Raw genomic sequence first — 16,808 nt, 5'->3', positions numbered from 1 at the left:
GTTACCACAGGTTTCCAGGTTTTATGTCAGCTGGTCTAACCACATCTAATCTTCTAATCTAACCTCATATAAAGCCAGCCAATGCTGCAACACAACAACAAATATAAAGAAATGACCTGGGAGTGGTAAAAACTATAAAATAGAAATAATTTCATTTTATACACACACATCCCCTCTCACTTCAGGGAAAAAAATAAAATAAAAATACACACACAAACATATATATATATATATATATATATATATATATATATATATCCACTTCAAATGTTGACAACTACATATACATTATATATATATATATATATATATACACACACACACACACACACACACACACACACACACACATATACATATATATATACACATATACATATATATATATATATATATATATATATATATATATATATACACATATACATACACATATACATATATATATATATATATATATATATATATCCACTTCAAATGTTGACAACTACATATACATTATATATATATATATATATATATATATATATATATATACACATATACACATACATACACACACACACTACTCGGTATTTGAAGTGGATCAAAACCTTTCATAAAAGTTGTCCTAAAACCTACAACCAAAATGCGTTCTTGTCCTGGTTTTGGTTAACTTTTTTGATCCACTTCATATATTATATACATATATATATATATATATATATATATATATATATATATATATATACATACACACACACACACAAGACTATAAATAAATTAAAAAGGAAAAGAAACATGTGAGGCAGAAAAAAGAGAAAAAAAAAACATGACAACATTGTCACTCTTCAGTAGTTCTTAAAGACCCCATGTGATGTGGGACTGAAAAATTGTTGATTGGAGGAGCAGCCAGATCCAGGCAGCCAATCACAAGAGTTCATATTGGCGGAGGTGCATCCTCTGAATAATGTCACGACAGTCATTGAATACACGACGGATGTTTTCTGTGTCCACGGCACAGGTGAAGTGAGGATAGCAGTAGTGTTTGTCTGTGCCGCTCGCTGTGCTGATTTTCTGTGGGTTCATGCAAACACACACACACAGACAGAGAGACAGACAGTCCAAGCAGTTAAAGCATTATATCAACAATAAGAATAACAAATGTATAGCTGACATATGCAAAATGGTGATTAAAAATAGTGAAAAACTTTACAGAAATGGTGACTAGTTAGAGGACCCATGATGCAGGTGACTTTTTTTCTTCAGTATAACAGTAAAAATTTAGCTGAAACCATGGTGCTTGGTAATTCATAAAATTCAAGTTAATAGCTACCATCACTTTGAGAGTTAAAAAAAGCATATTAGGGAACATACAATTAATACCCGTGGCTTCTGACGATATATATTGAGGTCTTATGAAGGGAGACTATTGGTCTTTACAAGAAACTGTACATTACTTATATCTGTAATGCACAACCTCAAGCAATAGGGAAGTCTGGTTCTTTTCCACAAACTCATTCTTTCGACAGTTTGTTTCAATTACCTGGTTCTATTCACTAGTTTGTTACGTAATCATGCAATGACTATTGTGTGACATAATACTGACTATTATTAAAGCACCCAATAATTATGCAAAACACAAATGTTTCACATTTCTAAAGCATATGAAATTAATAAACTAGTCTTAATCAAATAAACCATGAAAAACCATAAACACACAAACACTTCATTCAAGTGCTCGGTTCATGTATTTGCTTATCAATGCCTCATTCTTTGGTCTGTGTCCAAACAGTTTTCTCAGTTCAGTGTACTGTTGGAGTAACTAAAGTACTGAATGAGTTGACAAAAACCGGCATCATATTGATTATACATGCCAGTACACTGGATCATTCATCTTATTTCGTGCACTGGTTCATCTACTTCACTACAAAGAACAGGTTCAAAAGACAGATTAGTTTGCAAACTGGAAATTACTCCAGTTTCCCTGAATCGGATTACAAGTAATAATGCTGTAAATAATGTTCAGTTTCTTGCACAGACAGATTATTTTATTTCACAAGACCTCAATATATTCGTCAGGAGCCACAGGTATTAATTTTGTGTTCCTTAATATTCCAATTTCTGTAATAATTTTTCTATTAAAATAAAAGTCACCTACATCTTGGATGGCCTGAAGGTGAGTAAACTAAGAGAACATTTATTTTTGGATTAATTATACCTTTAATATTGTAGATAAAATATAGAAAATAGAGTAAAAAAAAATATACCAAGAATTCATCTCGAATAAAAAACTTTGCCCTGGACACTTTCGGGTCTTCTCCGGGATCAGGGGTTGCTGTGCATATAAAAAACAGATATTATTGTTTAATGTATATAGACATTATGCAAGGCCATAGAAGACATTTTGAAAATGGAAGTGGTCATATTAAAGAATGGCTGAGTTTGCCAAGTCTTGAATGAAATGATAAAACAATAATATCCACCTTTCAATTCAAGCACTTTCAACCATTTTAATGTGCATTTGCAAGCTTTTGGAGCACACTTTTGTACTAAAAGCCTTAAAGGTGGGGTATGTCATTTTTCAAAAACGCTTTAGAAAACTGAGTCGGGGCCGAGTACCAAAACAAACTTGTAGCCAATCAACAGCGTTCAGTGAACAGCCGTGCCGAGCGACAGAAAGATAGAGATGTTTGCGGAACGATAAGGCAAGAAGTAGGACCTGTGTAAATATCGGATCAGCTTTCCAGCGCTGGAGAGAACTCAAGGAGCGGAAGGCCTGCGATCGGACGTCGAGGTTACTTTGGTTCTTCTCGATAGGTTAGTAACACCATGTCTACACCGGACGTGGCTCGCCGCAACAGCTAAAGTCTGCCTACACTGGACATTGAAAATCATTTTAAATTTGAGTCAGCACGTCATAAATAGAACGCGGCAGCAGTTTTCTGTTGGAGATTTGTCACGTCCAGTGTAGACAGTATCACTGATTATAATGACTTCTATAGTATTTTTTCGCGACACTCACGTCCAGTGTAGACACGGTGTAACATTGGTTTTGCTTTGTTTCACAGAACTAATAGTTGCCTGGGTTGTGTAGGCTATGTATGTGTGAAATCAGAAGTGAATCAGAAATCACTTACCCCACCTTTAAGGGACAGTGTTTAGTAAAGCACTTATTTTCTCAATGGGTTCAGGCTCAATCCATAATATGGACTTTTTGATTTTGCAACTCTTGACAAAAATTAAGAAATTACTGTCACTCAAAGTTATTGTATCAAAATCTGTGTGGCAGAGCACTTCTTTATTTGGTGCGTTTTTATTCATCATCTAAAGTTCCAAAACAATGTCACAGAATCTTTGTGCGATTTTCTCTTCTCTTAACACTGCGCACATTGTGGTGTTTTGTTCCGTCTTTGAACAAATTGGTTGAGTGAGTGATTCAATGAGCCATTAATACAGACAGCCACTTGTGTTGCTCTTGAACAAATCAGCATTTTGAATGACTCTGTTTAATGGATGGCTCAATGACTCTTTCAACAAAATGACTTGCCACCACCTTTTAATTAAAAGTATTAGTTCAAAATCTTGTGTCTAAAATGGGAACTAAATGCACCCGTTTGGTGGATCACACACTTACAGGGGTTAAAGTAAAAAAAAAAATCCTGAGCCTGAACTTTTTTCCGGGGGTTTGGGGGGTGGACATATACACAGAGTTATTTGGCGAACAAAAACAACAACATTATTTGAAAATTATTTTCCTTGAAACTAACTAGTAACGTATTGTATCTGCCATTGCCAATAGCCCTTGACAGTCTCAGACTACAGATTATGCTGAGCTATTTGTAACAGCAATACCAAGAAAGGTTACTTTCTACAATATGGTGCAAACACATGTAACATTTAGGATGCTTTTGATATCAAGTTTTGCTGGTTAGCTTTGTCCTTGACAGGGTACAAGATGACCTACAATCTAAAACATGACATTTCTGAAATTGTTTCATTCAAAAGAAATAATAGTAAATTAAATACTAGAAAATGAATAAAAAATAGGAAATATACAAAGACAGTTTACTACAGAAAACTACAGTTCAGTTAAAAACAACAAAAAACATTAAAATGCTCCAAGAACTGGTCACTTAAACAGGGTTTGTACAGATACTGCACTTATATACTTAGAATGCAATGGCTGTGGCAATTAACTTTAATATTTGAAAGGATACTATGGCAAAGTTTCCTCATTCAAACTGTTTTTTTTTTCATTTATGAATATATGATTGACCTGAAGAATGAAAGCTATACCATGAACTTGGAAAAATTATGAGCTATATCACAGCTTATTGACACTAGACAATGTGACAATACACTTAGCTCACGAGATGAGACAAAATACAGATACTTGTTTTAATACTTTAGGAAATTGTCTTTTAATCACAAAAAGTAAAACAATGTAGTTGTACTCTGAAATGTTTTAACTAATCTAGGGCTTAACTAAGGATTATTTTGCTAATCAAGCAATCTACTGATTATTTTGACAATTGAGTAATCTGCTATTTATTAGTAATACAAATAAACCGTGAAAAACAAGTGAAAAACAGACTTTAATATGACTGTATTTACATATAAACTAATGATGAGGCAGTAATAACTGGCTCAAATAAAGTATCAAAACCAAGTACATGGTTTTGTTGAACAACACTGTTAAATTACATAATGTAATATACCTATATATTATAACAAATACCTGCAGAGGGCGCCAATGGCCTGGTGATGTTTCATGTAATTCAACATCATTTAAATCCAAGCAATTTTAATATTTGGCCACATGCAATGTCAGGATGTAGGAGGACTATCTTTTTTTTTCCAACAGCCAAACGCCACATGCCGATGCCAAAAAACCTAAACCAACCACCTTCACCTGTACTACAGTAAATATATATGGCTTGTGTGTGCATCAATATAACAGTACTGTACATCACCACAATCGTCTTTATCTTGATTGTAATCCTCATCAATCATAACATTACTAGTGAGATGCTGGTTTACTGTATCCAGCCAAGAAGTGTAGTTTGCATATCATCTGGCATTACAGCAATGTGATGTTCTGACATTCCATTCAGTCTGTATTTCACACAGTGTAAAGCGCGAGGACTTGCGCTCTTCAGAAATGATCCCAGAATATGACAGAGCTTGTTTTTTTAAAGTGAAATACTGTATGTGTGTACATACTGTAATGAATAATTAACTGAAAATGGAGCATAAGCCTCTATTTTCTCTGGCATCTCAGATGTAATGAGCCTAGTTTTCTTTCTATTAGCACTGTTTTGGACTGATTTCTTGAATGTAGTCACTTACTAAAACATTGGGCTGAAAACTTTCCCAGAGTTTAGCATCTCAAAATAATCTGATTGCAAACAGAAACAAAATTAGGTTAAAGGGTTAGAATAGGAATCTCCGACTACCAGGGTTACTGATGCTCGTGCCATTATAGATGTGTGATAAAATCCAGACTTCCAATTTCCTCTTAATTTTTGATATTTGTTTTTGTTGGAGGTAACCCTAAAGTTACACATGCTATATTGATTACTTAAAAAAAGTCATTATTGGCCTGGTAATGATTAATAGGCTAGTCTTATTATAACAAATGCTACAGTTAAGAACTATGGTACATGGCCTTCAGATATTCCAAAAGATGGCATAGATTAAATCATTAAGAGCCTGAGGAACTGTTAAGTAGTAAGAAATAAACAATATCAATATAAGAAAATGTTAAGTTATATTGACTTCCCATTGCATGTTGAATTAGAACATTCTGTCAAACTATAGTCAACAAGTGCCTAAATAATATAAAGTACATTATGTATATCCTATGTAAACAAGCAGTTGTTGATGTTACTTTATCTAGTTTGAGTGACAAATGGAGCTCAAACGTAGTGCAGGCAGACCACAGCGTGACTGCAGCATTTGCTGACGCTCAGCCGTTTGTTACATTTGTTCCTTCTTTTTGTTTTTGTTTGTCCCTTCTTAGAGAAAAATGATATATGTGAGGATTTCCAGTCAGGTTTTAGACCATATCATAGTACTGAGACTGCTCTCATTAGAGTTACAAACGACCTGCTTTTATCATCTGATGATTGTTGTATCTCTCTATTAGTGCTACTGGATCTTAGCGCCACGCTTGACACTATCGACCCCAACATTCTTTTAAATAAACTAGAAAATTATGTTGGCATTAGAGGAAGTGCGCTGGTATCGTTCAAATCATACTTATCTGACCGCCATCAATTTGTGGCAGTAAATGAAGAGGTATCATACCAATCACAAGTGCAGTATGGAATACCTCAAGGCTCAGTACTTGACCCCTTACTTTTCACGCTTTACATGTTACCCTTGGGAGATATCATTAGGAAACATGGTGTTAGCTTTCACTGTTATGCTGATTATATATTTCAGCTCAGCTCTCATCTCAACTACAGCTCTATATTTCTTTGCCTGATGAAACTTACCACTTTGCAAAACTAACGGAATGTATAGTTATCAAAAACTGGATGACTAGCAATTTCTTTCTGCTAAATTCTGAAAAAACAGAGGTGTTAATCATTGGACCAAAAACTTTTGCATATAATAACCTAGATCACTGTCTAATACTTGATGGCTGCTCTGTAAATTCTTCGTCATTAGTTAGGAACCTAGGCGTACTTTTTGATAGCAATCTTTCCTTCGAAAAAAAAGTTTCTAGCATTTGTAAAACTGCATTTTTCCATCTTAAAAATATATCTAAATGACCTATACTCTCAATCACAAATGCAGAAATATTAATTCATGCATTCATGACCTCGAGGCTAGATTATTGTAATGCTTTATTGGGTGGTTCTTTGCAGATTTAAAAAAACGAACTCCAGCTGGTTCAAAATGCAGCAACTAGAGTTCTTACTAGAACCAGGAAGTATGAACACATTAGCCCGTTTCTGTCAACACTGCACTGGCTCCCTATTAAACATTGTATACATTTTAAGATTTTGCTAATTACCTATAAGGCCTTAAATGGGTTGGCACCTCAGTATTTGAGTGAGCTCTTATCGTATTATAGTCCTTCATGTCTGCTGAAATCTAAAAACTCTGGCCATTTGATAATACCTATAATACCAAAATCAACTGCGGGCGGGAGATCGTTTTCCTATTTAGCGCCCAAACTTGGGAACAGTCTACCTAACACTGTTTGGGAAGCAGACACACTCTGCCAGTTTAAATCTAGATTAAGGACCCATCTCTTTAACCTGTCTTACACATAATACACTATCACATTTCTATAATTCAAATCCATTAAAGGATTGTTAGGATGCATTAATTAGGTCAACCGGAACCGGGAACACTTCCCAAAACACCTGGGCCCGGTTGCATGAAAACCCTTAAGTAAGGGTATCCCTGAAGGGGAAAAGATCCCTGAGGCAAGGGATTTCCTTAAGAGAGTTGCAACAAACGTCTTAACCGTCACCCTTACCTAAGTGTTTATATTAAGCGTTTCACTGTAGTTTCTGGCAGCGCACGGCAACGCGAGCTGCGGTTGCCATAGTTACTCTTCCATATCGCACTATAAACATAACGGACCGCAAAAATAACCTTACAACTACAGCTATAAAATATTTTTTATTTTTTTACAAAATATAATTGTCTTGACAATTTGATCTTCATATAGGTGTGGGGCTTGAATTCGCATGTGTTCCATCTATCACTCCGCAAACGCGTGGGAAACCAGCAACTGCAAAAAAACGCTCCGCTAATACGTCCTGCTCATCTCTGGAAGGAAATTTGACATATGTGTCAATTCGGCGACAGAGGGCTAAGGCCACTCGATGGACAGCTCTGCAGACAGTGGATTTGTGTACTCTGAAAACATCGCCAATGACAGACTGAAAAGTACCGCAAGCGAAAAACCTTAAAGCAATCAAAACTTGAAGCAGTGCTGGGAGTGCACGACTTCGTCGGGTTTGGTGTTGGTGGCTCAAGCGTTGCGGTGAGATGAAGGATTGACTGACGATCAAACCTATATTCTCTCAATAACTGCGCATCATTCATAGTCTCCAATGGATTATTTCGATCATTAAAAATGCGCCTAGGTACTTGCTCCTCTTCTATGAACATGAAATCAGCCATCGTGCTAGAGTAAAAGATGACTTAAGGGAGCTATTTTGGTCCCTTAATTTTTTAAGGTGAAACGGTTACTAAGGACTTTGTAGCAACGCATAACAGAACTTAAGGGAACACTTAAGCAATTAAGGGAAATACTTAAGTGACAGCCTTAACTTCCCTTAAGTAAGCCCTTAGGTTTTTTTCTTGCAACCCATGTTTCACTAAGGGTACCCTTAACCTTATAATTAAGGGTTTTCTTATCTTAAGGGTTTTCATGCAACCGGGCCCTGATGTCCCGGTTACATCGTTAGAAGAATGGAATCTATGCTAATATATGTCTGTTTCTTTCTTATTCCGAGGTCACCGTAGCCACCCAGATCCAGTCCGTATCCAGATCAGATGGTGGATCAGCACCTTAAGATGACCTCTACAGCCAGGACACCTAGATGAGCCCCAGAGACTGATCCCAGTGAAGACCCTGTCTCCAAGACGGCCATCGGGACAAGACCACAGGAACCAGATGAGTCGTTTGCACAATCTGATTCTGCTTTAGCCTAGATTTAAACTGCTGATTTTGTCTGGCCAGAGGAGAATGACACTATTTTGACAAACTATTTCCCTGTCTAAATACTGTAAAGCTGATATAAAGCCACCCAACTTTATATCAAGCCGATGTAAAGCTGCTTTGACACAATTTGTATTGTTAAAAGCGCTATACAAATAATAGTGACTTGGCTTAGTCAGCCTTCAGTTCTGTCGCACAGACAAATGCAAAGTCAGTTCAGTTCTGTGGCACAGACACTTGCTTCTAGTTCGGCTCAAGACAGCTTCTAAACGCTAATTCGTTGCACAGATACTCACTTAACAGTCTTCTAGTTAATCACAAACACTCAATCAGGACAGCTTTCCAATGGACTGAAAGGATGTTGACCATACAGTTTTCATACAGATTCCGGTCGTGTTTTGAACACACGATTCTCCGCATCGACCAGTATAAGCTTAGCTTATACTTATAGTATAAGCGGCTTGATTTGGAAGTGACTTAAGAATAATTCAGTCGAGATCGGCCCTCCCTGCATGGAGTTGTAGCCTACATCATTAAGAAGATAAAGCATTCTCAACAGATGTGGTTATACTTCACTCTCCATTCATCCGAATGCATCTTCATGAAGCTAAGCCAAGCTTCTTTTTCATACTCATGCTTAAGGTTATCAGGTATTGGCAACACGCTGTTGCTAAGCTTGCTCAGTACACGCTGTCTCTATAGTCGTCTGATCTTGTTGGCCATAGCTTGTTGGAAACTGCTGTTGCTTAAAAACTATTTAGTCACTATTTGGAACCTAATGTTTACCAGGATTTTATGTTTATCATTGGGAACATTCTCGTTGTTAAAAGGATACTCCACCCCAAAATCAAAATTTTGTCATTAATAACTTACCCCCATGTCGTTCCAAACCCGTAAAAGCTTTGTTCGTCCTTGGAACACAATTTAAGATATTTTGGATGAAAAACCAGGATGCTTGTGACTGTCCCATTGACTGCATAGTAAATTGCACTGTCAAGGTCCATAAAAGTAAGAAAAGCATCTTCAGAATAGTCCATCTGCCATCAGTGGTTCAATCTGAATTTAATGAAGTGACGAGAATACTTTTTCTGCGCAAAGAAAACAAACAAAAAACGATTTTATTCAATAATTCGTCTCCTCTGTGTCAGCGTAGCGCCATTTTGGAGACTATCCACTTCTCAACAAGCTTCTGTTTGTTATTGGAAACATACTGTTGCAGTCATTTGGCTATTGTCAATATGCTTAATACTCTCTGGTGTTATGAGAAACGTATCCTTGCTTAAGCACAGTTTGATTTCTAAGTAGTGTGGAATCATGTGAAGTAGCTATTTTCAGTGACTAACATTAGCTAAAGCTGTTTGAGTCGCTAAATATGTCTAGATGATGTTATATGCCATTTAGCATATTCATTACCTGCATTGCATTCTACCTAGTGTCAGCATTTTATTGTTACTTGTCTGCTAATCTCTGTGCTCACATAATGGATTTAATACAACACATTGCATAAACTGTTTATATATTTGTTGCCATTAGACAGTTTGAAATAGTAATTGAAATGCTCTGTTAAATTCTGATTTATAGTCCAGATGTTGTCTGATAAAATCTTTATTTACATAAGACATTGCTTGATAACCTTTGGGGAGTGGTGTTTCGCTGTTCATGGATAGAGGAGCTGGGCTGCTTATCTGAGAGGTGTTTCAAGGACTTATTTGCCTGAACTCGTCTAGAAGGGACTTTTAGATGACATGGACATTTCACTGGCCACATGTGACCTCATTTCAACTGTGCTATAGTCTGACTTCAACTATTAAGAGGGTCCACATTAACACAGCTATTTAGCCTATTCATTCTTCACACTATTTCTCTAGGGCTGTAGGTTGGCGTAGCTACATTTGTAATTATTCTTAAATCGCTCATTTAACGATAGTGTGATAATGTTATTCATGCTAGCACATCATCATCTTGAGTCCCTCAATGCCAACGTCAAAGGAGACAATGCTTGCCTAGCTTCCCATGTAGTTACTTCATTTTGTTGGGGGGATAAGAACTCAAGCATTATTCCTTCTCTCATTCAACGTTATGTCCGATATTCATCAATGTTCTAGTTTTATCCTTACCAGAGAACAGCATTCCTGATCACAGGGCTGCCAACTTTTGAGTTCATCTTAGAGTGAGATTTTGGGGGCGGGGCTTTGTTATGGGGGAGGGGCTTATGGAGGGGCGTGGCTTGGTGTGGAAAAAATACAAACACAAAATCATTGCAGTAGCAGAAGTGTATTAGGCATATATTGATTGTCAAAGTATTTGGTATCTGTACAGAATTTCTTGGGAGATTTACATTACATTTAATTTTCACAAACATTTTACAGAAATAGGATAAATAAAGTTATGTAAAATAACTGCTCAGTGCTGCAAAACAAACAACTCCGCTAATGCTAACTTAATTCTATATAAACTATAACAGCATATTAGCTATTAGCCTAAACTGGACGGAGACACGGGGCGCCCTGTAACTCACTGACCTGCCTGCATTCACAATTCACACGGTGCAGATGGGAGGGAGAACGGCTGACTACACAGTTTATGGGAATAAATTGTGTATTTCCCTCACAATTGTCACAAAAAACTCACTACACTGTCTGTCTGGTCTCTCTGCGCGTTGCTTTGCGAGATCATGCGGCACGATTTTTTTTTTCTCACTGCTGCACGAGTCTGCGTGAGAAAAGGGGGGTGTGGCGTGAGAGCGTGAGAATTGGGTCAATTGCGTGAGTCTCACGCTGAATGCGTGAGAGTTGGCAGCCTTGTGATCATTATTGAAATATGCCATCTCCACCAGCCGAGACGAGCGTATCCACTAAAGTGATAATCAACCTGAACGCAGAGACCGGGAAGTTGAACAGAGAAGACCAATTGATGAGAGTGGGAGGTACACAGACCAAAGTCCACCGATGGTTCGAGGACAGCTGATTGAAGAAGTGCAGTAGTTTATCAACCTTGTGAGCATTGTGGCCACTGATGGAGGGACATAGGCTGAATCAACAGCCGAATAAGGAAGATCAATGGAGACATAGAGACAGGCTTTCCAAGAAGACATGGAAGACATTGGCATCCAGTGGGAAGATGTGGATAATGTGGCCATGGAACGTCTTGTTGCCCATCATGCCAACACAGGACCTGATCTGATAATGGTGATATCTCTGCAGAGTAAGATGCTACTCGCTTTTCATATAATTTTTCATATCGGACCGATGTCGATATTTACATTTAAAGCCATTATCGGCCGATTCCGATATCAGTCCGATAATATAGTGCATTCCTACATAAAGTCATGGACCTTTTGTTATTGTTTTGGTTTTACTTATTATTACACTAATATAGCTAGGATTCAGAATTAAAATACATATATTTGTCTACATATATTTACATTTACATTTATTCATTTAGCTGACGCTTTTATCCAAAGCGACTTACAATTGCTATATATGTCAGAGGTCGCACGCCTCTGGAGCAACTAGGGGGTTAAGTGTCTTGCTCAGAGACACATTGGTGTCTCACAGTGGATTCGAACCCAGGTCTCTCACACCAAAGGCATGTGTCTTATCCACTGCGCCATCTGTATAATCAGAGCTATATGAAGCCCACAGGAGTCAGTAGAATATTCTGGATTACAATATAAAACTGATTTACAAGATACAAAGCTATCAGCAAACAGCACAATTTGTTTCTTTCTCCATCCATCTCAAAGGTAAAATTATGACCTCATAATGAGAGTAACCCTAACTGATAAGATAGAAATTTAATTTTTAGTTTTTCAATTACTCCTGTGGGCTCTGAAGAACTGTTTATGAAGAATTCATTGATAATGTAAATTTACATTGAATAATACAATTGTTTTAGAATCAATCTTGACAAACTAGTAGATGTATCGGTTTTGTATTTCTTCAGTTTTAAAAGACTAGTTCACTTCCAGAATAAAGAATTTCCTGATAATTTACTCACCTCCATGTCATCCAAGATGTTCATGTCTGTCTTTCTTTTGTTGAAAAGAATTTAAGGATCAAAAACCTTAAATTTTTGAGGAAAACATTCCAGGATTTTTCTCCATATAGTGGACATCAATGGGAGCCAACGGGTTGAAGGTCCAAATTGCAGTTTCAATGCAGCTTCAAAGGGCTCTACACGATCCCAGCCAAGGAATAAGGGTCTTATCTAGAGAAACAATCAGTCATTTTCTTAAAAAAAATGAATAATAATATATATATATTGTGGCGGGAAGAGCAAACGACAGACACAGTAGGTGTGGCATCAGGCCTCGGAGAGGCTTTTATTAAACAGAAATAATAAAATAAAGTGTCCAAAGGGGATAAAGTGTCCAAAATAAACAGGGGATCTGGTGTCCTTGTCGTGCTATGGGGTTTGTGAAGGAGGGCAGTGTTCTGAAAGGAAAGGTCCAGGTAAGGGGCGGAGTCCGGCGGCCGCATGCGCTCCCTTCTGAGGTCCGGGGCGCGAGGGACGCTGGCTTCTCCAACGGCTTCGTTTACCTCTAGGTCCACGGTGCTCGACGGGACTAGTCGGCCCAGCATCCTGGTCCGATGGCTGTATCACGTGTGCGGTTTCGTCCTGACTGCAGTTCTGGCAGCTCATGTCTCTGGCGGTGCGGGAGTCCCTCTACGCTCCCTTCCTGGACCCACAAGGACACCAGCATGCATGCATGGGGAAGAGACCGGTCTCCCGAGGAGAGACGCGCTCGGCATTTAAACAGCAGTGGTGATGAGCCTCATCACATGCCGCCAGCCCTGGGTATTCATACAGCGCCCCTCCTCTCTCAGACACCCACTCCCGTCGGGAGCCTGGTGAAGGGCGGCGAATAAGGGACGGGGTGGTGATGATAAGGGGGGAGGCAGCCAACTCGTCAATCCCCCCCCCCCCCCCCCAAGCGACATCCCCGTCATCAGGCTGCCGCCCACACAGGAGTGCTACCCTCCTCAACCAGGCTCCAGCGGTCGGGGCAGGAATTCCTCTCTGGGCAACTCTCCCTCTCGCACCGCGTCGGAACCGGGACAGAGAAACCGGGTATCAGTCGACAGCCTCAACCAACCACAGGGTAAATGACAATAGAAGAAACGTCACTTACCCCTTTGGTGGCTGGGAGGCCGTCTCCATCATTCCCTCCATCCCAGTGCGGGTTTCCACAAACTTTTTTTTTTTGCGAGAGGGGATGATGTCATCGGGTGTTGCCCAACTGCGCTGTCTAGGCTCCGCCTGCCCGCTTTCTCCACCTGTGTGGCGGGAAGAGCAAACGACAGACACAGTGGGTGTGGCATCAGGCCTCGGAGAGGCTTTTATTAAACAGAAATAATAAAATAAAGTGTCCAAAGGGGATAAAGTGTCCAAAATAAACAGGGGATCTGGTGTCCTTGTCGTGCTATGGGGTTTGTGAAGGAGGGCAGTGTTCTGAAAGGAAGGGTCCAGGTAAGGGGCGGAGTCTGGCGGCCGCACGCGCTCCCCTCTGAGGTCCGGGGCACAAGGTACGGTGGCTTCTCCAGCGGCTTTGTCTACCTCTAGGTCCACGGCGCTCGACGGGACTAGTCGGCCCGGCATCCTGGCCCAACAGCCGCATCACGGGTGTGGTTTCGTCTGGACTGCGGGTCCGGCAGCTCACTTAGATGTATTGGTTTTGTATTTCTTCAGTTTTAAAAGACTAGTTCACATCCAGAATGCGGGAGTCCCTCAACGCTCCCTTCCTGGACCCACGAGGACACCAGCGTTCATGCACGGGGAAGAGACCGGTCTCCCGAGGAGAGGCGCGCTCGGCATTTAAACAGCGGCGGTGATGAGGCTCTATTCGGATCAGGTGCGCCTCATCACATGCCGCCAGCCCTGGCTATTCAGCGCCCCTCCTCTCTCACACCTGGTGAAGGGCGGCGAATGGGACGGGGTGGTGATGATAACAAAAGGGGGAGGTAGCCAACTCGTCACATTATATATACAGTATATATACTTAACCAAAAATGCTCGTCTTTGCGCATTACATAATCACATTGGAAATGTCACACACAGTTAGCTCTTTATCTGTGTGCTCCAGTTCAAAAAGGTACATTAGTGAAAAGCTCCATCTCATTTTCTCCTCCAACTTCAAAATTGTCCCGACATTGTTGTTTTACCTTTTTTTGTAAAGAGCGTTTAACTTTCGTTGCATGTTCGCTTTGTAAACTGTGGGTCGGTACTTCCAGCTACATCATAGGTAACCTTTCCAATATGATTATATAGTGAGTGAAGTCGTGGACGCAGAGCTAATGCAAGATAAGCATTTGTGGTTATCAGGAAGGCGGAGACGCAAATCCCGGGTGGCGAGCCAGACCTTATTTCCAGGACAATAGACGGGGGTGGCAGACCGATGGGCATCTGCATAGGTCTTGTGTCTCCGCACTGCCTGCTGGAGTTGGACATGAGCTGAGTCCCAAACTCTGTGGTCGACAGCTGGAACGTCGGAGGGCTCTTCTGTCCAGGGAAACAGAGGGGGTTGGTAGCTGAGTATGCACTGGAAAGGGATGAGGCCGGTGGTGGTTTGCTTGAGGAAATTTTGTGCATACTCTGCCCATGGGAGGAAGTGGTTACAGCTGTTCTGGTTGTCATGACAGTAGGCCCGGAGATATCTCCCAATCTCCTGAATCTTCCGCTCAGTCTGGCCGTTAGTCTGGGGGTAATACCCTGAGGAGAGACTGACGGTGACATTGAGGAGTTTGAAGAATGCCTTCCAGACACGGGAGACAAACTGTGGCCCACGGTCGGAGACGACATCTTCCGGGATGCCGAAGCTGCGGAAGAGATTATGGAAGAGGGCCTCTGCTATTTCGAGGGCTGTGGATAAACTCGAGCTTCGGAGTTCCAGGACAGAGACTTGGGTGAGACTTGAGTGAGGGGGGCTGAGAGGAGACTGAAGTTCAGAATGAACCTCCGGTAGAAATTTGCAAAGCCGAGGAATCGTTGCAGTTCCTTTACTGACTGAGGCTGGGGCCAGTCCCGGATGGCTTGAACCTTCCCCTGGTCCATCTGGATACCATCTGCACTGAGGATGTAGCCGAGGAACTGGACCGTGGGGCGGTGGAACTCACACTTGGTACTCGAGCTTCAGGTAGAGGTGGTGTTTCCTGAGTTGGAATAGGACCTGCGTCACGTGATGGCGATGTTCAGCCAGGTTCCGGGAGTAGATCAGGATATCGACTATATACACGATGACAAATAGGTGGAGGAACTCCCAGAACACTTTGTTCATAAACCCCTGGAAGACGGACGGAGAGTTGGAAAGGCCATACGGCATGACCCGATATACATAGTGGCCTGAGGGGGTAATGAACGCTGTCTTCCACTCGTCGCCTTCCCGGATACGAACAAGATTATAGGCGCTCTGCAGGTCCAGCTTTGAGAAGATGCGGGCCCCACAGAGTTTCTCGAGGGCGGCCGGGACCAGGTGAAGAAGATAAGGGAGCTTGACAGTGTGATCATTGAGGGTCCAGTAGTCGATGCAGGGCCGTCCTTCTTGCCCACGAAGAAGAATCTCGAGGCCGCCGGAGAGGTGAAAGGGCAAATGAATTGTTGTTGGAGAGCATCCTTGATGTAATTCTCCATCACCTTGCACTCCGGGATGGACAGGGGGTATACTCGACCCTTGGGGAGTATAGCTCCAGACAGCAGGTCGATGGCACAATCCCATGGCCGGTGCGGTGGTAAATTCGTGGTTGCCTATTTGCTGAACACATCCTGGAACACCAGGTAGTCAGATGGGATCGTCGGAACCTCACGAGGTTCGGGGCTCTCCACTAGGGTGGAATGAACTTGGAGCTTCAGGTTACTAACCAGGGGTACCGGGACATTGGAGAGACAGTTTTGGATGCAGGTTTTACTCCATTGGAGGATCTCGCTGGTATCCCATCTGACTTCAGGGGAATGTTGAGATAGCCAGGGGTGTCCCAGGATGATATCGACGGTGGGTGCCTCCAGTACCAGAAAGGAAATCCTCTCCTCTGAAGACAGCCTTGCAGAGTGATCGGCGGAGACCGGAACTTGATGTGCCCACACCCAAGTGGTTTTCCCTGTATGGTCTCGATCTTCAGCTCTGCCTGTCTCTGGCGGGGTA

At 40.9% G+C, this 16,808-nt stretch overlaps 1 protein-coding gene across 1 annotated transcript in view; it reads right to left on the bottom strand.

Moving 5' to 3' along the window:
• Nucleotides 1–803: 803 nt before the first annotated feature.
• gnal (guanine nucleotide binding protein (G protein), alpha activating activity polypeptide, olfactory type) overlaps nucleotides 804–16,808 on the bottom strand; it is a 238,373-nt gene continuing 222,368 nt past the window's right edge. The window contains exons 11-12 of the mRNA XM_079407004.1: nucleotides 2,250–2,317; nucleotides 804–1,056 (exon numbers count right to left, since the gene is read on the bottom strand). Coding sequence (XP_079263130.1) covers nucleotides 910–1,056; nucleotides 2,250–2,317 — 215 coding nt within the window. The 3' untranslated portion in view covers nucleotides 804–909. The remainder of the gene's footprint in view (nucleotides 1,057–2,249; nucleotides 2,318–16,808) is intronic.

This window comes from Barbus barbus (genome assembly GCF_936440315.1).
Source record: "Barbus barbus genome assembly, chromosome: 44".
Lineage (NCBI taxonomy): Eukaryota > Metazoa > Chordata > Actinopteri > Cypriniformes > Cyprinidae > Barbus > Barbus barbus.
This window is presented reverse-complemented; position numbering and strand designations above follow the sequence as displayed.